Below are 24,231 nucleotides of genomic sequence, written 5' to 3' on the forward strand. Positions count from 1 at the left end.
ATGTGGTCGACACTTTGCACCTTAATCCCATGTACAACTCTGTTTTTAGTTTTTCCTCACACCTTAACTAACGTCCATAGCATATCATGTAAGTATATATCTGCTGCTATGTTCACACACCTTTATGTCTTACCTCAGGTACTTACCGTACCTTATATCTTACCTCAGGTACTTACCGCACCGGATAGATATCCAGTACTATGTGTAATTATGTAGATAATTTGCTTTTATTTATCTCTCTCCCCCCTTCTCCTTCTTCCCTTTCGCTTATGGAAATAACAAAACAATGGAGCTTGCACAAAAACAAATGTGTGTGTGTATGTGTATGTGTGTGTGTGTGTGTGTGTGTGTGTGTGTGTGTGTGTGTGTGTGTGTGTGTGTGTGTGTGTGTGTGTTAGGGCATTAACGAATAGTGATTTATGGTATTCGAATTATTCGACCCAAAAGTATTCGAATAGTCGATTATTCGGTTTGATTTGATTTTTTTTTTCAATGGCATTGATGACTTGACTCAAGGAATGCGAGTTGACGTCACACCAGAGCTCACAGCTGCGTGTCTGCTCTAGAAAAGCCACAAAAATCTTAAAAAAAAAAAAAAAATAAGGTTTTTTTTTTTCTTTTTTCGAATAGTCGAATAGTGGTGTGATAGTCGAATAGTCGGTTTGATATTCGAATATTCGAATATTCGAATATTCGACTATTCTGTTAATGCCCTAGTGTGTGTGTGTGTGTGTGTGCGCGCGCCTGTCTGGGGTATAACTCGGGAACCGTCAGACCATTTGACCTCAAACTGGCGTGTGTGTCACAGATGACCCGAGGGTGTGCAGTGCCGACTAGTGGCAATTCGGACGGACCAACGGTTTCCGAGAAACGAAAAACCACGAATGTCTGCAGCTGTCTGTGGAGGACGCATCAAATCTCTGCATACTCTAACAACGGGTACAGGGAGTACTCTGACACCAGGTACAACTATTGCAATGGTTATTGCATAACCGGGTGGGGCATGCTTTCCCAACTTGCATCGTTCGTAACTTGCATGGTCCCCTAGTAGGCCGGTGCTCAAAGGGTTTAGTGCAAGAAAATTGGGGATCTCCGAAGCACCCAAAGCACAGTGTGCTGAAAAACATCTGAGTACCCCTCTAGTGGGTAGACACAGCCTTAAAGCCCTGACAGACCAAGCTGACTTGTCTTGACTATTTCAGACTACTTTGGGAGATTAGATTGGGAGATGTCGGTTTTAAAAGGTGTTAAAAGTTGCTCCAGCTCTGCACCTGTGTGCGAGGAAATAAATATACCATAATATATGAATGAATAACATACCATTATGCGGTATATTGCAAAAAGATGATTGACTCTGTAATGAATGCAGCTCTATGAGTTATTGAACACACCCTTGCAGTGGGTGGGGTTGTTAGTTTTGTTTGTCGCAACATTGACAATAAAAATGACATTCATTTTCCAGCATTGAGTGCATGCCACAAAATGATTGTGTCTGTGTGGTGCCGGTGTTTCTCTTTCACAGTCTACCTCACTTTATCTTTCTCTTGGTTGCATGACGTCAGTCAGCGCTGCCAGCACTAGGACAAATGCGAAGCCCTCTCTCTCAAATTATTTCCGGTTCGCACTGGGAAAATGTGAAAGAGAGACACCGCCCTCTCTTCTTGACGTGTTCCACCACCGAAATCAGGTGACTGACCCAGCTCACTACCACCAACAGCACACAGGCCAAAGATCTCAATCCCTACATGTTATTCGCCCACTGTTTTTGTTTGTGACCATCCCTCCAGGCTTTGGCATGAACATCCTGTACTTGGAGGCCAGTCTGGACTGTGTGCTGGCCTAATGATGCTAAATAGTGGCTGTGGTTGGTAAGTTTAAGCACAACTTTTTTTAACCACTCTGTTTTACTGCTTAACTGATCAAAGGCAGGTAGATGAGGTCCGAATTTTGTATTTTACGTTCATTATCTCTGATCTTCCATCACTGTTTACAGCATCTGCATGCAAGTATTCTCTACTCTTACCCAATCAGGCCGCTCTCCGAGGTCTCCCTGGGGCTCATGAGAAGGGATGGTGTAGTCTCGAACCCCCGTTGTAAACTCCACAGGTCCTGTCCCTGGCAAGGGCAGCCTCAACAATGGATAACTAATAGAGACACAGAGGAGCAAGAACTTCAGTTCACTTTCAAACAAATGATGCGGTGCAAAGACAAAGAAGAATGTAACAGGACTAAAAGTCAAAAAGTCCTGCTAGCAGCTTCTTACACCCAACTGGACATTGTAGTAAGGTTCATCCTCTGAAAGACTTGCAAGCGCACAGCGTCCTCTGAGTACAACCTGAGTCACAACCCAACCACCACACCATTATATTAAAAAGTAGTAGTAATAATAATAATAATCTATTTGAAGCACTTTTTGAAACATCACAAAAACAAGATAAAGATTACAGGAACTTGACATGAAAGAGACAAATTGTAACAGTAACAATAAAAAGAGAAAGTAAACATCAAATAAAAACAAATACTACAAGGCATAAAAACACATAAAGGAGATAAGCACAGATAAATGAGAGGCAATAAGAAGATAAAGTAAATAAACACTATGAAAAGTATGTTTTCAGAATGACACCGACATTGCTTGTCTTAGATCCTCAAGCAGGGCATTGCAAATCTTTGCCCTGCCCAGGCAAGCCACAAAAGCCTGATCACCACAGGTTGAGTTTTAGGAACAACCAAGAGGGTCCTGAGGATCTCAGTAAAAGAGCAACTGGGGCTGGCAGTAGAGGAACTGAGGCTAGAAGCAGACGAACTGGGCCTAGCTGAGGGACTGGACTGCGGTGAGGATTTTGATGCTAGTCACTGTTTAAAGTCACAGACTTTAAACAGGTTAAAAAGATACTAAGATTAGAAGTAAGCACCTTATTTCCACTGCTGAACGAGTGCTTCTGTGAGCAGAGTTGTGTGTGCATGGTTTAGGTATTTTCACTTTTCAGAGAACGTTAAATCAAGGCCTCCTGTGGCTTTTTTGTTGCTAGAGAGTAGAAACACTAGGGAGCAACTCCAGTGTCCCCCTTCTCGGGCGAATGGGCTGGCTCTCTTTTTAAACAGGTTCTCCCTGAGTGAGGACTGCCCCACTTTCCTTACATCAGTGGACAGGTTGGTGTTGAGGCTCCTGCATGCCAGAATCACCACATTCTTTTCCCTGAACCAAGGGCAAGACGCAGGGTTCTGAGTGGTGCCAAGAGGGCTGTTAGATCACAGGATAAAGCTCAACGAGATTTACCCACCACATCCTGCTAATGAGGTGTGTGTGTGTGTGTGTGTGTGTGTGTGTGTGTGTGTGTGTGTGTGTGTGTGTGTGTGTGTGTGTGTGTGTGTGTGTGTGTCATCTGCTTATAGTGTAGAAGCTTAACCCCATTTTTTTACATTATTGAAACGAAGCGGATAAAAGCGCCACATTTTTTATGAGGCTTCTTTAGGACCTACTGATGAATTCTAGCCTTGGGTACCAAACTTTATTTTGAAAAGTATCCATACAATTATCCATATCAATATCCATTAAAAAAAACAGGCCGATTCACTTTTTGGCCTATAACTCTTGAACCATAGCATCAAAAGTCAAAAGTCTCCCTGGACTCCTTGGATCATGACGCAACTTCCCATATAGGTCCCGCCCATTTCCGATTTCAAGATTTTCCGCCATCTTCAAAACACATATTTTTCTATTACTCCTACAAATTTGGTCCAAAACTCACACAAATCGGCACACACTCTTTGTCTTTGGTCATGTGATCAAGATTTATCAGTCAGATTTTTCATATTCCCTTTGGATTGGCTACGATTGGCTTCTGCAATTTGTGGGAGGGTCCGTTTGGCAAAAATGGCACAAATCATGAACACAGCATCTTATCTGTCCCAAATGTTGATCATTGAGGGGCCACTAATAAACGCAGAGCCAATGCGATTTCACTTCCACCCATAGGGGGCGCAACAAATTCTACAAATGTCACTGTTTTTGCACCAACTTAAGTACAAATGGTCTTGTGAGTCATGTGACAATGACCGTGCAACAGGCTTTTGATATTCCATACTGTTTTCCTGTAATTGGCTTCAAAGAAAAAGCATTTGATGAGTATGCAGATGACGTTTTCATCCCTTATATCTGCTGAAGCAGCTGCAGGAAACCAAGCGGTTGGATGTTGCATGGGACACATACATCCCAGATAGTTTGAAGGAGTCCACCCACGAAAAGAGAGGACAAGGTGTTCGCAGGAAAGTGTCAGGTCAGACAAAGCTACCAGGCAATTGGATGGATTTTCTTCGTGACCCAGCAAATAAGAGGGAGCCGTTTGCCTTTTTGACTTCCAGAACTGAAAAGTTCAACTGGCCACCATCCAAAGCTGTGTATGTCACATCAGGGCAAGCTGTGTCGTCTTTTGGTTCCAGTAGTACCATGACCTGTTGCAATCATGAAGAGGCAGACACCAGGATTCTAGTTCATGTACGGCATGCACTGGAGCAAGGAGCAAAAACGATCCTAGTGCGTACTGTGGACACTGATGTCATAGTGATCCTTGCAGGCTTGTTCCATGATTTAGTTTCAATTCAATCTTTGGCTGACATCTGGGTAGCTTTTGGTATGGGCAAAAAATACAGATTTTACCACATCAACATCATGTGTAAATCTCTGGGGGAGCCAAAATCTCATGCTCTGCCTATGTTCCATGCATTGTCAGGTTGTGACACAACATCTGCTTTCCACAGTAAGGGCAAAAAGTCAGCTTGGCATGCCTGGCAAGCCTATGATGATGTCACAGAGATACTTGTCAGTCTGGCCAAACATCCCTTCCAGCTGCTGAATGTTGACAGTCAGCAGTTCCAGAAGCTTGAGAGACTGACAATTATCCTGTATGACAAATCCAGTCCTTTGATCTCCATCAACCAGACTAGAAAAGATCTCTTCTGTCATGGGAAAAGGTCGATGGAGAAACTGCCACCCACCCAAGATGCACTACTTCACCTCAGCATGTTAAGCGGGCAGTTTATCAAGCAGGCATCTGGGCGACCAGCCTACAAACAGAACAAGTTATTCCTTCCCCACACGAATATGGATGGACCAAGGAATCGGAGGCATGGGTGCCAGTTTGGATGACAATTCCAGAAGTCTCCAGAGCATGCAGAGAGCTGATCAAATGCTCTTGTAAAGGGGACCGTTCCACCTGCAAATGTGGCAAATCAAATTTGGACTGTTCACCACTTTGCAATTGCAAATGTTTGACTCACAAGACAATTGTACTTAATTTGGTGCAAAAACAGTGATATTTGAAGAATTTGTTGCGCCCCCTATGGGTGGAAGTGAAATACCATTGGCCGAGTTTATTAGTTTATTCATCAATTATACGAATTTGGGCAGATAGGACGGCGTGTTCATGATTTGTGCAATTTTTTGCCAAACGGACCCTCCCACAAATTGTAGAAGCCAATCGTAGCCAATCTGAGGGGTATATGAGAAATCGGACTGATACATCTACATCACATGACCAAAGAGACAGTGTGTGCCGATTTGTGTGAATTTTGGATTTAAATGATAAGAGTAATAGCAAAATATGTGTTTTGAAGATAACGCAAAATGGCGTAAAATCTTGAAATCGGAAAAGGGGCGGGACCTATATGGGAAGTTGCGTCATGATCCAAGGAGTCCAGGAAAAAAAGACTTTTGATGCTATGACCTACGGTTCAAGAGTTATAGGCCAAAAACTGAATCGGCCTGTTTTTTTTTATGGATATTGATATGGATAATTGTATTGATACTTTTCAAAATAAAGTTTGGTACCCAAGGCTAGAATCCAACAGTAGGTCCTAAAGAAGCCTCATAAAAAAATTGGCGCTTTTATCCGCTTCGTTTCGATTATCTTGTTAAGCTATCCCACTATTAGTGTTCATGTACAGTTGTACATGTTGTCAACTCTGGATTAACCAAGAAGACATGGCTAGCTTGACATCAATTATTTTTCAAGTACATATAAAAAAGATGTGAAAACTGTCACACAAAAATTGCAAAGCCTAGTTTTTAGGATTGCACTGTCAGTCTTTCTGTCTAGCACTTTGGCATGTTCATGCTACCAGGAAAAATAGTAAAATTTTAAAGCAAGATATCCTAACCCTACAGCATATAGAATAGTCAATCGGGCCTATTCAATTGGCAGCCCACCAGCCACAACGGGCCCCGAAGCACAACAGCATTAGCCACCATACTATCTTAGTTCCCAGCAAACAATTCACCAAGAGGCCTAATTGCACAATGTGTCTCTGTAAAACTTAGCCTAACAAGCTGCAGAGTTGCGGGAAAATGTACAGATGACTACTCAGCGGTTTAGTCATCTGTACGGTGACTAAACGGTTTCGCAAGCACTTTACCTTGTAATGTTGTCTTTTTCCTTCTGTGATTGTTTATCCTATTCCTATATATTTTTGTTGCAGTTTCTTGTTTTAAGATAAGATAAGATCTTTATTGATCCTGTGAGGGACCAATAAAGGTTGCCAAAGACAACACAGCAGTTAAGATACAGGTTACAGGGCAAGAAAAAGGTATTGCAGATACAGCATGATAGAAAGACATCAATGCAACACCATCAATAATTGGAAAAGAAACAAGTTGCAAAGTTACAAAACCCTAACCCTATACACCTTCATACACCTTCAGCAGTGCTTGCATAGTGCAAGACAAAGACAAAGGACAAATACACTGTGGGGGAGGGGGGATTCTCCAGCAGGATTATTATATAAACTTCTGTGTAACATCTCTCTCTTGCACTCTCCTTTCTCTGTATCTCTCCCTTTCCTTCATCCTCAGCCACTCCCTCCCTCACTAACCCCCACTCCCCCGCTTCTCTTTAAGGTCACTGTACCTCCACAAAGGCCTCTTTTGTACGAACTCAGGCCCCCCTCCCGATAGGCAGATGGAGGCACAGGACACCCATTCTCACGGGGCCACTTTCTCACAGCCCTCTGCTCTCATCCTGCTTTCACCATTTGTCAAGTTCTCTTTGCTTTCCCTTCACCCTGAGCCGAAGGCCGGCCAGACGTTATGCTGGCGTCCATGCTGTAGGTGCTACAAGGACAGTGCAGTGCAGCTGTGTGCGTGTGTCTGTGTGCAAGAACTATTCAATGTGTACCTGTTGTCTGTAATTTAATACATCTGGCTGCTGTGACAATTTAATTTCCATTTGGACATTAAATCAACTCTATCTGAGTGTGTGTGCGTGTGTAGGCTACTTTACAACAACTCCCCTACTGAAGCTTGTCCAGTGCTTTGACCAATGACTTCTTTTTGGACAGGGATTTATAAAAGAGTGGTGGGGGGGCATTCGTGTGCAGATGGCCGATTCTGATGCCCGTTCCTTCTTGTTCTGTGCTGACTTTGTTCAAGCTCTTTTTACTTTCTCTTCATTTTTGTTCTTAATTTTCTTTCAGCCCACCTCCAGTATCTTTTTGTGATCTTCAGCCGTTAATGTTTTCCTATGCAACGCACACACATAGTGTTATTCATTCGATTCCAGATGCAGAAACCAGAAGCATTTCTTGAAATGGTATTTGGCTAAAAGTGATGTGCCTTTATCCCTGCAGCCAAGCTCACTTTGAACTGACTGTGAAAACTGAACTGCCTGGTAGCCACTTGTGATGCATATGATTTCAAACCAACATCTGTGTGTGGATTGTGAGAAAAGTAGGGGTAGAAAGGACACTGAAATACAGCATTCAGACCATGTGACACTAAAAGTAACACGCAAATTAACATGCTCCAGTGAATTATTATTTACTGGGCTCAAATTTTATTCTGTGTAGCAGTAGCTCAAAGAAATTAGATTTGATTGATTTTAATTGATTGATGTAGATCCGTCTAGAAACTGTCTCTATTACAGTATTTGGCACAAGAAAACACTCCAAGACATCCAAGACATACCCAATACACATACAATACATAGCATCACATTACTTCACAATTGGGCACAATAAAGAGGAGGTTTTGTTTTAGCCAAGCATAGTATAGCATGGTTTATATGGACATGGGGATAACATAGTATGAACACATGAATACAGAGCATTAACAACACACCAGCTACAGCTACACATATGCTAAAGCTTATTCAAAAGTAAAATACTAGACTAGACCTACCGACTCTGTTGGATCTTACATAGTGGCACTCTATAGCGCCGGCCTGATGGCAGTGGGTATCATTAATAAAGGTATTAGCTTTCTTCAGTGTTCGGGAGTCAAGGGTTGCTGTGTTGCAGTAGATGTTCATTGTTCACCCCTGCTATTTTACTTGACATATGCGCCATCTATGCTATCGTGTTTTTGTTGTTTACTAATAATGGGGAGTATGAATTCACAAAGCAAAAAGTAAGGTTGCCCAGGAAGGATCTATTAACAGAGCCATACAGTATGTGCTTATCCACATCAAACTGCCTAAGATTGCACATGAAGGGTAGCTGCCTCATGGTATGATTTCATTCACCCATATACTGAAAAGTATGTATGTTTTTTGTGTTTGTTTCACCCATTCCGGTTGTCTGTGTTAGCAGGATATTGCAGAGTGTCATGAAAGGATTTGCATGAAACTTTGTGAAAAGGTTTGTATTGGAACAAGGAAGAATATATATTGGTAAAAGGGGGGCATAGCCTACCGCAAAAAGGCACATAATTTGAGAATGAAAACACAGATTGTGATGCCTGCTCACTGACTGGTCATTGATAGGAGGTACACAGTACCTACCAGCAGGTGAGGATGCTGGCGGAGGTGAAGAGGATGATGGGCACCGGGTAGGAGGCACACAGCAGCCCGTGGCGGTAGAAGGCCGCCGAGATCTTCTCCCGCAGCCGCTCGCGCAGCGTCATCCTGGGGGGCGGGGTCAGCTGCCGGCCATCAGGGGGCACTGGGCGGCCGAGGATGGGGCGCCGCGGGGCATCCAGGGACCTAGGAGGAGGATTGGAAGGTTTACAACAGTTTACAACAAGAACAAACTGTTCTTGTTGTCTGGCCAGTAAGACTAGCAAGTAAAAAAAACTCACCCAAATAATGTCTGTTTATCTGCCAAGATGGCTGAGGAAAGATCAGAGCTGACAGCCTGCCACAAATGCCCTCAGTGCACTAATGATATTGGCACATGTCCAGCTGTGAACTGTGTGTTTTGCCCAGAAACCAACCCAGTCAACTCAAGATTGGCCTCCCATGCTAGACGCTGCTGAAACACAGCATATTCACCAACTCGGAGGTGTGGTCGAATCCACCCTATAGGAAACATGTAGACCGGTCTGGTCCGAGTAGCTTAGGCGGCCACACCCAGAAGGAAAACATCAACACTTTTCCAAATAACATCACCTTTTCGTACGAGACAGTGGGTAGTTTCCACGACCATTCAGATGTACGACATAACTGTGAGTAAAAATGACTGTGAATGCCATGTATTCTCACCTCAATGATTTCACAGAGATTACTACTACTACTACTACTACTAAACCTGGCTGCTCTCCACACACTCTGCTCTACATGAGGCTGGCCAGCTCACTGGTCTTCTCTGCTCCAGTCAGTGTTCTTTTTCAGTAATCAGTACCCCGACAGACGAGGTCTTCTGCCTGCCTCGTCTCTTCTTGTCGTGACTCGTGAGGTGGTTCCCTCAGGAGAACTTGACGGGCCCTGAGCTCTGGATGCCTCTGGCAATGACCTGCCAGCTGCATTCTGCGTGCTGCTAACGTGTCTCCAACCCTCGGGAGCTCGCCGTAAAAGAACGGTGTTGTTCACAATGTTACCACCACAAGACGCCAGGAGAGACCTAATTAAAAATGTGTCGGTTCACATTGCGAGATGCTCAGGAAGCCAATAACCTAAAACCCCCATCTAATTTCCTCTGACCAGAAAAAGATTTGCTGTCGTTTCTCCACAGAGTAACTTTGTTTATCAGCCACTGTTGGACTGTCACCATCATAGTTGCATATTATGTCCCATTTATTTCTATTGCTAAATGCTAAATCTACACATTTTGTAATAGAGTTAACTTAGTAAACAGTGTTCAAGTGAAATACACTCCATCTACCATGTTAATTGAACCCCTGTTTTATTAGTCCAATCATTGCCTCACAGAACCCGTTGATTTATTTGTTTACCATGCCAAATATAAACGACCTTAACCGTGTCATGTACACCATTACAAAACTGTTTAGAACTACAAAGTCAAACCTCTCTCTGCTTTAGCCCCATGTTACCTGCTTGGTGGAGGCCAGGCCACCTGCCTGGTTCGTGGCTGCTTATGTCCTCTGAGCGCGGCAATGCAAGGTTTTTTGAGCTTCAGTGCAAAGCAAGAAGCTTGCTTTGCATAGAGCTCCCTTCTCAGCTCAGCGGCAGAAGTCTGCGACTGCTCGGCTCTACCCCCCGGGAGCGAAGGAAACATTCCCCAGGTGGAATTCACAGCAAGAGTAGCTTGATCGCCAACTATAAATACCTTATTCAGTAAACAGAGCGATTTCCCACTGTGTAACACAATGGTTATTATTGCAATGTTGAAAATAAAACTTTGAAGTGAAGCCTTCAAGCCTATGTCTGTGTGGAGGATACAGCTGACTCTGGGAAAACATTTGGTCCATCTTTCTCTCAACATGGGGAAAATCTTCAATGATCACGTCCATATCTAAGCTGGCTTCCTAGTGAGTGTATTGTGAGCCGTGGAGTTACATGAGAGTAGAATAGGAACTGATTTGGCAGGTACTCAACAGCGTCTCCGTCAGTGAGTTAATCCGGGATTGAACTGATCAGAAACGCAATGAGCACAGGGCTCAGGTCTGCTGTGGCCACCCCCCACTTCCTCCAGTCTTCTGTACACAGCAGACAGGCAGTCCACTCCACTCTGACTCCGAGCACAGAAGTGTGCCGTGAAATGACTTCACATCCCAAAATCAAGACAGGATAGGGAGACTTTACGCCAAGGTGGAAAGTGAACACTAGCCACGAGCCAAATGCTGAATAGATTGTTAACTATGGCCAGTAATACTGCACCACCTACTTCGTCACACAATCTGTAACTGTTTTGTAACCCCTTTCTGTTCTATAAATCTGGAGACTTAATGTACAACTAAATACTACATGACTGTGCTGACATTCACTAGCCAGCAGAATTCCACAGTGCCAACATATAACAACTTAAAGAGAAATATTTGTGTCTAGTACCATGTGAGATGCTCACTTTCCAACCTACAAACAGCAAAGTAACTTCTGATGTCTTGAACAGAATGTTTAGTGTTCCCACAGTCCAAATTCAATTATGAAGGTAGGCCTAATTGTGTGTCTATTGTCTATTCATCTTAATTAAATAGATTTAAGATTTAAGATTAAAGCAGATTTATAAGGCCACGTGTCTACCATGTTATTGTAAGCAAAGACTTGCATGGAGCTTATCACCGACTGTGAGAAAGTAATCCTGAAAACTAGGCTGGTACAAGTGCAATGCCATATTTTTACATATCTCCTTGAGAGTAAATTGTACAAAGCTTACCTCTTTTCAACACTTGCTAAAACTCCCAACTTGAAGGCATCTCCAGGGCATATACATTCCATTGACATACTAGGACTTTTGTATTTACAATGCCTCATGAAATGTCTTCCTAAAATATAAATCAGCAAAATAGCTTTAAAAAATGTCCAAGTCACCAAGTCCATACAATTTCAGTGTGCATCCATATTCAGATATAACAACCAAAGATTTTAATTTACATTTCATGCTTCCATAATTAGGAAGCTCGTCTCCCTGATCAGTGACGGTCATAAGCCTAGTCATGACTGTACAGAGGAGCTCTGCAAAGAGGAACAGGCTGTTGGCTTATTGCACCATAACCTTTTACAACCATGACTAAAGGAACCAATAGACTTGTCAATCAGTAACCATAATGGGAGCACAAATGATACAAACTGCCCATCAAGACTTCAACTAATCACACTTCCAAGGAAACGGATGAAGAGAAAACAGGTGATAAAAGGAAAGCAAAGAAAACCAAAATAGAAAAGAAAATGTTTGCATTGGTTTTAAAAGTGGGAGTTCTTGAGAGGGTTCCAGGCAAGAAAGGGTAGCTCAATGCACCTCTCAGACAAATTCAAAACATATTTTTTGAGACCCTGTTGGCCGGGGCCAGGAGTCCTTGAAAGGGTTCCAGGGGGCCCCCAGTCAAATGAGGCATAGTTTAATTCCAAACATTTATTTCACTTTAAATTACTACAACACAAAACAATCTATGAATGACTAATATTTCTAATACTATTTTTCAATACTACCACTATGATTCTATTTGTCAAGTACAATTATGACATTTAGACAATTTAATTCTAACCACACACAACATCTTTTCATATCAGGGTCCCCGACTCCCTGGACATTATCATTTGAAATGGGGATCTATGGCCTTTACATTTTAGGGGCCTGTGAAATGATCAAATTGAAGACAAAAGTTTTTAGGATGGCAAATTCCAAACATCACCAATAAACAACATAAGCACAGCAAGGCTGCACAAGTTAAGTAGTTAAGCTGATAAATCATGATACAATTTACAATTTAGGCGTTTAGCAGGCGCTCTTCATCCAGAGCGACTTACAGTAAGCAAGGTATACACAAGGTAATACATCAAATACATACAGTAGATCATGTTTACATTACATCACCATTTTCCAAATTCTTATTTTTTTTTACATTTTGGGGAGGAGAAATGCCACTTTTCCTGTATCCCATCACTAAGCAGTGCCTGAAGACGGGCTCCAGCACTAATGCCAGTGCCCCGGCCTTACAGGTATGTCTGTGATTTGGTGTGGGAGGAAACCAACGTGAACATGGGGAGAAGAACATCTTAACCTCTAAAACCATAGATATAAAAACCTAGATACCTCATTGGCCGCTGCAGTTCATTGGAGCGACCTGTATTGCAGCCGCCATATTAGAGGGGGCACGCTTTAAGTGGGGAACTACTCCTTTAAGTGGTTAACTCCAGCCATAAAGCCCCCAGTCAGATGTGAAGCCAGCACTTTAATGCTGTGAGGTGACAGACAGTAACCACAGCACTTCAGCCACCCTACTGTATGTTACCCTTCCTTCAACAGTTCTCCAAAAACCTAGACACTGAACACACAAGTGATGCATTCCATAGAGTATAGCAGGGGTCTTCAACAGGGGGTCCTCAAAGTTACTACAGGGGGTATGCCAAATCTTTGTGTGATGGGGAACATTAGCCGAAAAATAGAAGATCTACAAGCTCACAACGCCTCGCGTGAGCTTGTAGATCGGCTATTTTTGGAGAGTTGGTGTTGAGGGAAAAGAGCAGACCAGCTGACTAAATATTGAGGGTTTAAAGGTTAACTGTCTGAAAATACACATTACAATTAATACAACTTAATGAAATCTATGAACAAGTTTAATCTGCAACACCATTTTATACAATATGTAGTGGGGGTCCATGCTTCATCTCTCTCTCACACCTAAGGGGTCCTTGGCCTGAAAAACGTTGTATAGGATGCATCCCTACCTGCTGCCAACTATAACACTATTCTACTCTACAAGCTAACCATTTAACCATTACTAAAGACTGAACATGTGTCTGATATGCTTGCAGTAAGTGAGATCCAGTATAGTGCAGGCTCATGCAGAGTGCTCAGGTTACATTGTGTAGGTAGAGGAGAAACAGCAGGTGGCAAACCGCGGGGCAGAATTTAGAATACTTTTCATACTTGTAAATCATTTACATGTAGAAAAAGTGTCAACACGTTCTCAGTTGTAAATATATGTCTGTCGAGAGTACAGGTTCTTCGTGTTTGCTCGGCTGAATGAACCCAGTGAACTCAAGTGATGCACGTTTTCCTGATCATAAATAAAGGCATTGATTATCATTATTGTATTGCAACTTCCACCTGGTGCAATGTTAATGCGCTCTTGACAAATGTGCATTAATAATTTGAGCAAATAAAGTGAATTTTAGCTGTTAACGTTATAAACTTCTATAGGTTAGCCGTTCATTGGTGTGGCTTGTTGGCAAGCGGGGTCAGTTGTTCCATTTATGAAGAACAAGTATACAAATAGCCGTGTTGACCAGAAGAACGAGCTGATAGACACAACCATTAAACCAGGTTTCACAGAAGGGCTTGATAAAGACGATTTAACCCCCCATGCTGTCTTCTCACCACCACGGAGCTCACTTTTGCTAGCCTAGGTAGCTAGAATAGACACCAAGGATACGTCCGTGACATCACAACCAGTGGTGGAAAAAGTACTCAATTTTTTTTACTTTAAGTAAAAGTATCAATACTGCAATGTTAAAATTGCAGTATTTAAAATCCGGAATTCAAAATGTACTCGAGTAAAAGAACAAAAGTGTTGGAATCAAAATGTACTTCAAGTACCAAAAGTTTAAAGTACTCATTATGCAGAATGTCCCGTTTCACAAGTTTTCAAATGTATGAAATCTTTTGAAAATAGCAGATCTACAAGCTCTCAATGCATTGTGTGCCTAGAGCGGCTATTTTCAAATGGCCGAAATGAAGTGGTTAATGTGTGTTTTCGTAATAATAAAATAATAATGTTTTCAAATAATTGTAACGGAGTACAATATTTGAGTAGTGGAGTAGAAAAAATTAAAATTAGTAGTAAAAGTATTGGAGATTTTACATACTCCAGTAAAGTAAAAAATACCTCACAATTATACTCAAGTACAGTACTCAAGTAAATGTACTTAGTTGCTTACTAGTCATGTTTGTTGAGCGAAAGACTTGTTAAACGTTACTAGCATAAATGATCCTTTCATGTCAGCGGCGCTTACATGCAAAACACGTCCGCTAATACCGCTATAAGGCACTCCGGGGTGACGTCACTAACGCATCCTTGGTATTTTAAGAGACAGCGAGCTAAAGCTAATTGATGCTAATGAACAACCACCACACTTGCCTTGGCGAAAAGTGTGCAGCTGGTTCACGCGGAGATCCCAGTATGCAGTCGTTGTGTTATCCTCTTGAATAGTTCAATTGTCCAGGAAGCGACCGCCGTTGTTGGTAAATGTTAAGGGCTACACCTTTACAGTTTAATGTTAGCTGCTGGCTGCTTACTGTAGCTGCTAGGTTAGGTTGTCACATATACATCCAGTCAGTCTCTCCAGCCCCCACTGTGACCTCTCCACTACTACCTCTCACCCTGCACACTGAGTCTGTATGCAGGGGAAAAAGGTGACATGGCGACATCTAGTGGTACTATCGAGGCATGATAAAAAAACATTCGCCAACTTCTTTTTGTAGTTAAAACTTTTACGTTGTTTGATTGAATACTTTAACAGTTTGCAAAAAAAGGCACGGTGGCACAGATTTATGCAAGCCAATTATGTAAGCCAACGTTATAGTACTTTGCCGCCACCTTCTGCTATGGAATGTGGATCTAATTCCACCTTGCATGCGTTTTTTAAGCTTATGTACTACTTTCATCATGCTTCCATTCATATTGCTATTATAGTGTTGATGATTTCTTGTATGGCATCATATGTCTTGATGAATTGAATACCCAGGACAATGAAACAAGCCCTTAGGGCTTTTTGTGTTATCCTTTTAGCATCATTGTATAATCGTACCACTGTACTATTTGTAAACTGTTAATAAAGTATTCAAAAGCTCATGTGACCCCTGGATATGACACCTGCAAATCAACTATACAGATTATATGTTATTGTTTTTAATCGATTGCGTTTCCCACTATAACATTTGAAGTGAACATCTTTATTTCCCAAGTGACATTTTTTAAATTTAATTTGCAATCAGTGCTTTAAGAAATAACAGAAGTGCTGTCACCAATATGAGGTCTGTTGATTTACCATGGTGTTTGGTTCATACCCAAATGCTGATTTATACAAAGTAACAGAATAACTCAACTCTCAAGATTGTGTAACACATTTATTAACTCAACTCTCAGACTGTGTAACAAATCTGAAACATACAATAAACCGATCTCACTGCGTGTACTTGTGAGGGCCAAATGTTCCAACAAGTCTACCAGTAGAATTTGAGAAATAGACATTGTGAGGAAAATGTTCCTGGTCCTCAGAAGAGAAATGCTTTCATTAGTTAGTTTCACAATTAGGAAAAGAGGTTGGGGTTAGAAATGGACATTCAGGGGTTAGGTTTAGGCGTCAGGGTTTGGGTAATACCGGATTTATTATTACCGTAACAAATATAGCCGATCTACAAGCTCAACACGGTGCAGTGTGACGTGTTGTAGGCTTGTAGATTGGCTATTTTTGGCTTAAAGGTTAGAGTTGAAATGGCAAAAGAATTGTAAAAATGTCATTCTGCTGACGTGTGTGCTGACGTGTGTGTGTGTGTGTGTGTGTGTGTGTGTGTGTTCTTCTGGGTATGAGCCCATCTTGTGAACACAGTTGAATAAATTGTTAATAATCTGAACTAATTGATAAACAATTAACTGATAATCATAAGCAAGCAAGCAAATTCTGAGTGTTTGGTCAGTACCCAAAAGCTGAATTATCCAGGTAACAGAATATTAACTCTTCAGCACTGCACAAGATTCATATTTCCACCTTCAGCAGACACGTTATTTGGGGGCAGACATGGTTCCCTACCCCTGTAGTTAGGTGTTCCATACAGTCTGTAGTCCAGGGTAAATTTTGGTTGTGGCTTTTAACTTGGTTGGGTTGATTTGTTGGCAGCCAAGAAATCATCAACTGAATGTAATTATTATACTAAAACAAGGCTGGGTCCAATAATGGGGTAGCTTCATGTGGATATTGGATTTCATGTGGCCAGTCCATGATGCCAGTCATCTATGACCATATTTGGGCAAGGTTTCAGCCCGATTAGCACTTCCTTATATAGACAGTTTGGCACAAAGGTGTTCCCAAGATCACGGTTTGAAACCCCACAGCGGGTCTCCTAATTCTGACTCAAAAGCACATCCAAATAGTCCAACAAATGTTAGGTTAATGTGAGGTTAGGGTTAGTATTTTCCAACAAATATTAGGTTAAGGATTTGTTTCCTTTTTGGTTCAGAAACCTTGACATTCAACATAACTACCGTAGCTTAGGATAGGTTGACAAGACGAGCTGCTCGTATGGGGTGGGCAGCACTTTCACCACGAAGGCCTATCCAATGAAAATCACCTGGGGCCGTGGGGCGTGGCCGTTTACCAAGTCTGTTGGAAAATGGTAAATCGTCGGATACAAAGACCCTGTTATAGACGGCTACCTCTGTCAGAGCCATGTCGTAAGAAAGTCTGAAAAACAGTGAAGCAGCAGGTGCACTAGATGGTTGCCTCAGCCACTAGCCAGTGGAAAAACAAAGTTAGCATCGTTTCCCGCTGGGGTCCAGAAAAGGACTGAACACTAAGAAAAGTTCAACCAAGAAGTGGACAACCTGGATTAAAGAACTGCACTTGATGTTCCACGGGCAAAGAAAGATGCACCCTTATCATGGACTTTGTACTGAAATAGTTTCTTCTGAGTCTGTTGTCCATCACCTTGTCTTCTTCGCCAACATACCTCCACCTAAAGGCCAACCATCACAAACACAGTTTTATGGAAGAATTTAATTTTCCAATACATTTTCAACTACATTCAACTAACCAGATTCAATGCAGTACACACAAGCACATGTACAGTACACACAAGCACATATATATACACACAGCACACACACACACACACACACACACACACATGCAGTTGTATCTAAACACAAACCTGTCCATGGATGTCCCTGCAGAAGCCAGTGGGGAGACCCTGTACTTGGAGTGTAAGACTACACTGGTGGGTCAGGCCTTTTAGCAGCCTCTCTGAACCCTCTTCATCAGTTTCATCATCTTCTTCCTCCCCGTCACAGCGCACTAACATCACCATGTTTCCCTGCAGTGAGGGTCAAGGTACGGTTATACTGTAAGTATTAAACTTATTTTATATAACTTTACATGTGACTTAGGCTTTTGCAATAAACTAAAATATGGGAAAGGCAAGAATTAGAATTGTATCTTCTGGCCCAGACCGCAAGGCCTTGAACCTGCAATGCAGGTTCAAATCCCGATCCCGACAACCTTTGCTGCGTGTCACTCCCCATTTCCTGTCCATCTACTATCAATAAAGGCAGAAAAAGACCAAAAATATATCACAAAAAAATGGAAGAATTTTATCTTCCAGTGTTACGACTTCCACTAAAAAGCGAAAGGTCTGTCAGATCAAACTCAATTTCATTCTGTTTAATGAAGTATTTTGAAACTAAATATTAGCTGCACACATTTCATTGAATATTTTAATCCAGGGGATCTCAAAGCTTTAGTGAATGAGGTCCAATGGACCCTTCGCTAAACCCCACCCCAAAAGCGATTGTCCAATGCCAGCTTAGCAACCGTCGTTAGCCTGGCATAGGTCTGGCAAGCTTCCGTCACCTGTCATAGCTGTCAATGTTATTTCGCCCGCACACACACAATCATTTGCAACAATAATAGCACGAATAGGAATACCACGATAATAACGCAATGGTGACTATGAACCAGCAACAGATTCCACGTACCCAAAACCGTTGGACGGTTCTTTTCCCAAGCTGAAATCTGCCCTTAAACTGGAAGGCTGCATGGCTGTGTTGTTGAACACAATACACAGCTTAACGTCGGGAAAGTTACACAACTCTCGCCCAGGTGGTGTCAATAATACTAATCACCGTAATCGTAACAAAATTCTGAATCACAGCGCTGCCTGTTTCGGATTCCGCACGTTAAAGTATATTCATTCATTTGTTCGTCTATTTATTAACTGCTACTGTAGTCTTACCCTGCGGTACATGAAAACTCCTGTTACAGTCATGGATCAACTTCAACCTGGTGTTTGCACTTTCTCTATTTACGGTACATCTATATAAACGTTCAGATTTCAAATATAAAGTGCTTACCCTATGGCCACGGATGTTACAATTATGCAAATACAATTAATCCGATCGGTGGCCATTTTCTCATAGAGTTATAATGTATCAGAGTGCAGTACACCTACCAACCGATAGGGTCGCGCAGTTGAAAACATAATGAAGAAAATGGCCACCGATCAGATTAAAATACTTTTTATTGAACAATACGGATGATACGGGTACTTTTGAGAGCCCGTACATAAATGTAACATCCGTGGCCATGGGATAAGCGCGTTATATTTGAAATATGAACATTTCTGTAGATGTGCGGGCCGTAAAAGGAGAAAGTGCAAACACCAGGTTGAAGTTCATCCATGACGGTCGAGACAGACGACCGTCGTGTATCCATGGCTATTACTCCCTCTAACATTTACGTGTTTTTAGTTTATTGAAATAATGTCATGCACATTTTTCCAGTGCATAGCCTACTGCAGGCCTTGTTGACTAGATTTAGAAGAGATTTTGAAGCTCTTGCTGCTGACATGATCGATTATTTTTAAGGGGAAAAGCCGTCATTCAACATGCAAGTCAATAGGTGAGAAGCAGAGCTTGCCAGGCCTGGGTGTGACTAACTCGCACCACCAGTCACAGAGTGGAGTGGGTGGGGCTTAGCGAAGGGTCCATTTGAGGAGCCTGCAATGGATGGAGGGCCACTTTCATAAAGCAGTCTTTATACGCTTCTACACTTTGTTACACTTACTTTCACTGAAAAGGTTTACCACTTTAATCCTGGCGTTCCAATTTTGGGCATGTCATTACACCGTACTGTAGCCAAAATGTGTCAAGTGTGTGTGTGTGTGTGTGTGTGTGTAAAAAGCAGATCTACAAGCTCACAAAGTGTTGCAAGTATAAAACAGGGCATATGTGGTTAAATGCACTTGGCAAATTGTCATGATGTAGCTAAGGCATGTGTTACAGAGTCACTGGATTTTGACTACATCTACAAGCTCACTGTGCATAGCACAACGCATTGTGAGCTTGTTGATTGGCTATTTGACGTACAACAACGTTTCTATGGGTTCAAGTAGTTAAAGGGAAAGTACAGTATTAATACAAATTTAGTAATTTGTATATTTATTTTTATGCAGACTTAATGTGGGCCACACACAATGTTTTCACAGGCTGCTATTCACCTGTGGACTGTTCTTTGAGAACTCCTGTTTTGCTCAATTGTAAATGTGTATTTTGTGTCCTTTTTTACTCCATAAAGCAATTTGTGATTAACCCCGTTTTTTTGTAAAAAGTGCCATTAAGCATGGAAGGAATGAAAGGAAAAAGTGAGTGAATGAGAAAGGGAAAAAGGGCATTAAAAGAAGAAGCCAACCTGTAGCTGGGAGCAGACCAAAGCCCGACAGTAGTGGCTGAAATCCAGCATGGCACCAACGCTCAGCCCCAGGCTCATAAGAACACTTATGTCATCCACCAGGAGTACTGGGGGTCCCCATCCCTCGACCCCACCTTCCCCACCTGCAGAACCACTCACACTACTTCGGACAAACTCATATAGACCCCGCAGTCCAACATCTGGATTCCTGAGCAGAGAGAAGGAATGAGGCCAGATGAGAACATGACAAGCCGTAGAACAGGGTTTATTTGTAATTTATGTCTACAAATATTCACCCTTATGTATGTCTGTCACCTCAAAAGTAGACCATTGCTCACACTGCTATGTGCAAGACATCATGAAACGGAACCACCTCCAATAACAGTAAGTGACCCATAATCTTCATTCAACAATGGTACATTTCTACTATCATGGCTAGTGCATCTAGTTACAACACCTATCATTGTGCATGCACTGTGCACCATGTATGCTGTATGACACAACGCATTGTAAGTACTGTAAGTACTTTTTTGTACATAAAGTACAAATATTTTGCAGGGAGTACGGTTTATAAAAAACAGGGTCCAGCTTACTTCAAAACAAACCATAGGGGGGAAAAAGCTGTCTATTGATGGTACCTTAGAAAGTCCACAACTTGACTTGCTGTGTTGGAATCTTCATGAACCAAAACACCAAGTGATTCTGTTAGACCCTCGAGAAATATCAGCTGCCCCTTTTCCTTTGCTTGGGGCAGACTCACACCCTGGCAACACAGCATTGAGACATTCAGCAGGCATAATATTAATTTGACTACAGGAATGATAAATTAGTCTTTCCTTTCTGAATCTATATAGTGAAGCTATACACCACTTGTGCCATCAAACCACAGAAGGTAAAGCAAAGTACACTCACCAGTCTCTGACTGACTGCACTGTAGTGACTGAAGGATTGAACAAGACCAAGAAAACATACTTTGCAGCCCGCTGAAATACAAAAGTCAGACATCTGTGGTTAAAACCTGCATGATTTATTTCTCTTGATAGATAGATGCTTATTTGTCCTTGCGGAAATTCATTTTGCACCAAGCAGCCATCAGCACACCAAAAAAATCACAACACATAAATACACAATACATAGACAGACAGACACACAATACATTGTGCGGCAATACACTGCAGAATACAAACTCACCTCTCAGATAAAAGGAGAGGAAGTGATGAATGAGAAAGGAGGCATCAGTCTGTCTATCAGACACCAAGATAAATTCCCCCTGTATGGAAATGTTAATCAAAGTCACTGTAAGTGTGGTTCTTTACAATTTATACAGTAACCTTTAGTTACATTATTATAATGCAACTGACGTTACTGAATACATTTTCTATAATGACTTAGCCATTGGATCAAGACTATCATAGATGTACTTTTAGATAGCTGTCTGACTTTTACTTTCGTATCTAAATGCAAATGTCAAAATCGATAACATACATCTATTGATAGTCTAGTGCACATAGCTGTGATATTACATACATGTCATGTATTCCATGAAATGTATGTAACATCACAGGCATTCTAGTGCACACAGCAAGTGGATAGTGCAAAACAATACCAGAACAAAAGTCGCCTAGAAGAAAACAACACCAAAACAAGATGCAGTCCATGAAAAGCTAAATCATCACCTGTTTGAAGTTCTCGGGACTCGTGTTGAGAATACTGTTGAGCTCTGTAAACATAGCTGATCGTTACCATTACCGTGTGTATGAGAACACATTCACTCTGAAGAACAGATGCCAGAGAATGTTATTTCCTCTCGATGTCTTGGAACGCAGGGGTTTAACAGGTTAAAATGTCAATTCATTTCACTTAGCTTTATTAGCTTTAGCAAATATAGCAATATCTGCTTGATGACATCTGCATGAGAGCTTCTTCTTCTTCTTCGTCGTTAGTTTTTCCTTCCTGTTACATTTGACAGTCGCCACCTACTGGCCAGTATTTCACCGTGTGTGTCTGTCTGTGTGTGTGTGTGTGTGTGTGTGTGTGTGTGTGTGTGTGTGTGTGTGTGTGTGTGTGTGTGTGTGTGTGTGTGTGTGTGTGTGTGTGTCTGTCTGTCTGTCTGTCTGTCTGTCTGTCTGTCTGTCTGTCTGTCTGTCTGTCTGTCTGTCTGTCTGTCTGTCTGTCTGTCTGTCTGTCACAGTGTCTGTCTGTCTGTCTTGTGTGTGTGTGTGTGTGTGTGTGTGTGTGTGTGTGTGTGTGTGTGTGTGTGTGTGTGTGTGTGTGTGTGTGTACGTGCGTGCGTGCGTGCGTGCGTGCGTGCGTGTGTGTGTGTGTGTGTGTGTGCGTGCGTGTGTTTTTTGTCTCTTAACTGGGGGAAGAAGACTGGGCACATTTGTTGCGAAACTGATCACATGGGCACTTGAAGGTGATTTTGGGGAGGAAGACTGCTGGGCAGGCAGGGCACTTCTTCTTCAGCCTCTGACACAATATTATTCCAAAAAAGACAGTGGTGGAAAGTAACTAAGTACATTTACTCAAGTACTTTGGTATTTTTTACTTTACTGGAGTATTTCCAATTTCCAATACTTTTACTTTTACTCCACTACATCTTAGAGTCAAAAAATGTACTTTTACTCCACTACAACTATTTGACAACCTTAGTTACAGTTATACTTTGAATTATTATTTTTACAAAACATGCATTAACCACTCCAGCCCTATGCATAGGCTATTTGAAAATAATAATATCTATCTATCCATAAAGCTCACAACGTGTCGGCGTTGTGAGCTTGTAGATATGCTATTTTTATACATTTGGAAACTTGCAAAAGAGGACATTCTGCAAAATGGCTACTTTTACTTTCAGTACTTATTGTACTTTTACTCAAGTAAATTTTGAATACCAGAGTTTTATTAGTATTTCTACAGTGTGGCATTGGACCTTTACTTAAGTACAAAATGTGAGTACTTCTTCCACCACTGACACACTGTACAGTGCCCAGTATCCTTGGTACCCACTCTGTTTTGGTGCCCAGACTTCTCAGGTGCTCACTCTGTTTTGTTGCCCAGATTTACTAAGTGCCCACAATGTTTTGGTTCCCACCCTTCATGTACACATCTGACTGACCCTGATCACGGTCGGTAGCCTACTCAATGGACGCTGAGTTTATGATGACAAACTGTGCCTTGAATTTACACAGCAGTCTCCAGTCATCAGTTAAGGTCGTCGGTTAGATTTTTCTCTTGAGAAATGTAGTCTAGTGTCTTCTCATCGATCATCGATCATCAGTTTCCACCTGGTTCTGTTCTCTGTGTCTAAATAATGTCAAAATCACATTTGAGCATTAGATAAGAGCTGATATTTTAGGCTCTCCAGAGTTCTCATGAGGTACAGGGGTTGCCAGTCCACAGCCTTGACCAGAGCCCCTCACAGCCCTCAGTGAAGAAGAAGGCAGGTAGAGAGCTGCACACACAGGGCAAGGTTGAGAGGGCGGGTACAGTACATGTCATCCTCTCACCGCATTTTAAGCCCCTGAGTTTGAGGTCATTCAGCGGCTTGGCATGGGGCCGCTAGAGAACAGGGGTCTTGGGCAGGTGTGCAAAAAGATTTTTAAGAGGCCTACCTACCCAACAATGACAAGCTGATCAGCTTGTCATTGTTGGGTAAGTAGCGGAAGCTCCCAGTTGAAGGTCAACTTTCCCTGCAAGAATAATAGGTTAACCGTTATGTACACACACACTGTCATACAGACACACATACAAAAACTATGTAGCGTCAGACAGGCATACACACGTGGATGCAAATAAACACAAAAAAGTATGTTTTTTTGGGCACAGTAGACACACATGAATCCCAGGTGAGATTATTAGGGGCGTCATCAGAAATGTAATGAAACTATAAGGCAAACTCAAACTGTTATCAACATTATCATTATTATCTCAGCCATCC

The 24,231-nt window shown here is 41.9% G+C and overlaps 3 protein-coding genes across 5 annotated transcripts in view; 1 reads left to right on the forward strand and 2 right to left on the reverse strand.

Annotated features, from left to right (window-relative positions):
- Positions 1-15,175, reverse strand: part of scap (SREBF chaperone) — a 51,049-nt gene extending 35,874 nt beyond the window's left edge. The window contains exons 1-3 of one of the 2 annotated variants that reach the window (XM_080425436.1): positions 14,969-15,175; positions 8,775-8,975; positions 2,024-2,144 (exon numbers count right to left, since the gene is read on the reverse strand). In XM_080425436.1, coding sequence (XP_080281562.1) covers positions 2,024-2,144; positions 8,775-8,896 — 243 coding nt within the window. In that variant the 5' untranslated portion in view covers positions 8,897-8,975; positions 14,969-15,175. Of the gene's footprint in view, positions 1-2,023; positions 2,145-8,774; positions 8,976-9,070; positions 9,196-14,968 lie in introns of those variants that run through there. The other variant, XM_080425437.1, reaches the window with a different exon arrangement.
- ptpn23a (protein tyrosine phosphatase, non-receptor type 23, a) overlaps positions 1-24,231 on the forward strand; it is a 164,720-nt gene that overhangs the window by 55,860 nt on the left and 84,629 nt on the right. The gene's annotated exons all lie outside the window — the stretch shown is intronic.
- On the reverse strand, positions 15,944-22,221 carry elp6 (elongator acetyltransferase complex subunit 6). Of its 2 annotated transcripts, none has more exons than XM_080426731.1 (7): positions 21,968-22,221; positions 21,483-21,561; positions 21,204-21,274; positions 20,930-21,054; positions 20,451-20,499; positions 17,758-17,919; positions 15,944-17,562 (listed from the first exon to the last, which is right to left on the reverse strand). In XM_080426731.1, the coding sequence occupies exons 1-7, from the start codon at positions 22,019-22,021 to the stop codon at positions 17,437-17,439; spliced, it is 666 nt and encodes a 221-aa protein (XP_080282857.1). In that variant the 5' UTR covers positions 22,022-22,221; the 3' UTR covers positions 15,944-17,436. The 2 variants fall into 2 exon arrangements, with proteins under 2 accessions (XP_080282857.1, XP_080282856.1); XM_080426730.1 differs by having other exon boundaries at positions 20,292-20,499.

The sequence above is a fragment of the Gymnoscopelus braueri genome, assembly GCF_963280865.1.
Source record: "Gymnoscopelus braueri genome assembly, chromosome: 4".
In the NCBI taxonomy this organism is placed as follows: domain Eukaryota; kingdom Metazoa; phylum Chordata; class Actinopteri; order Myctophiformes; family Myctophidae; genus Gymnoscopelus; species Gymnoscopelus braueri.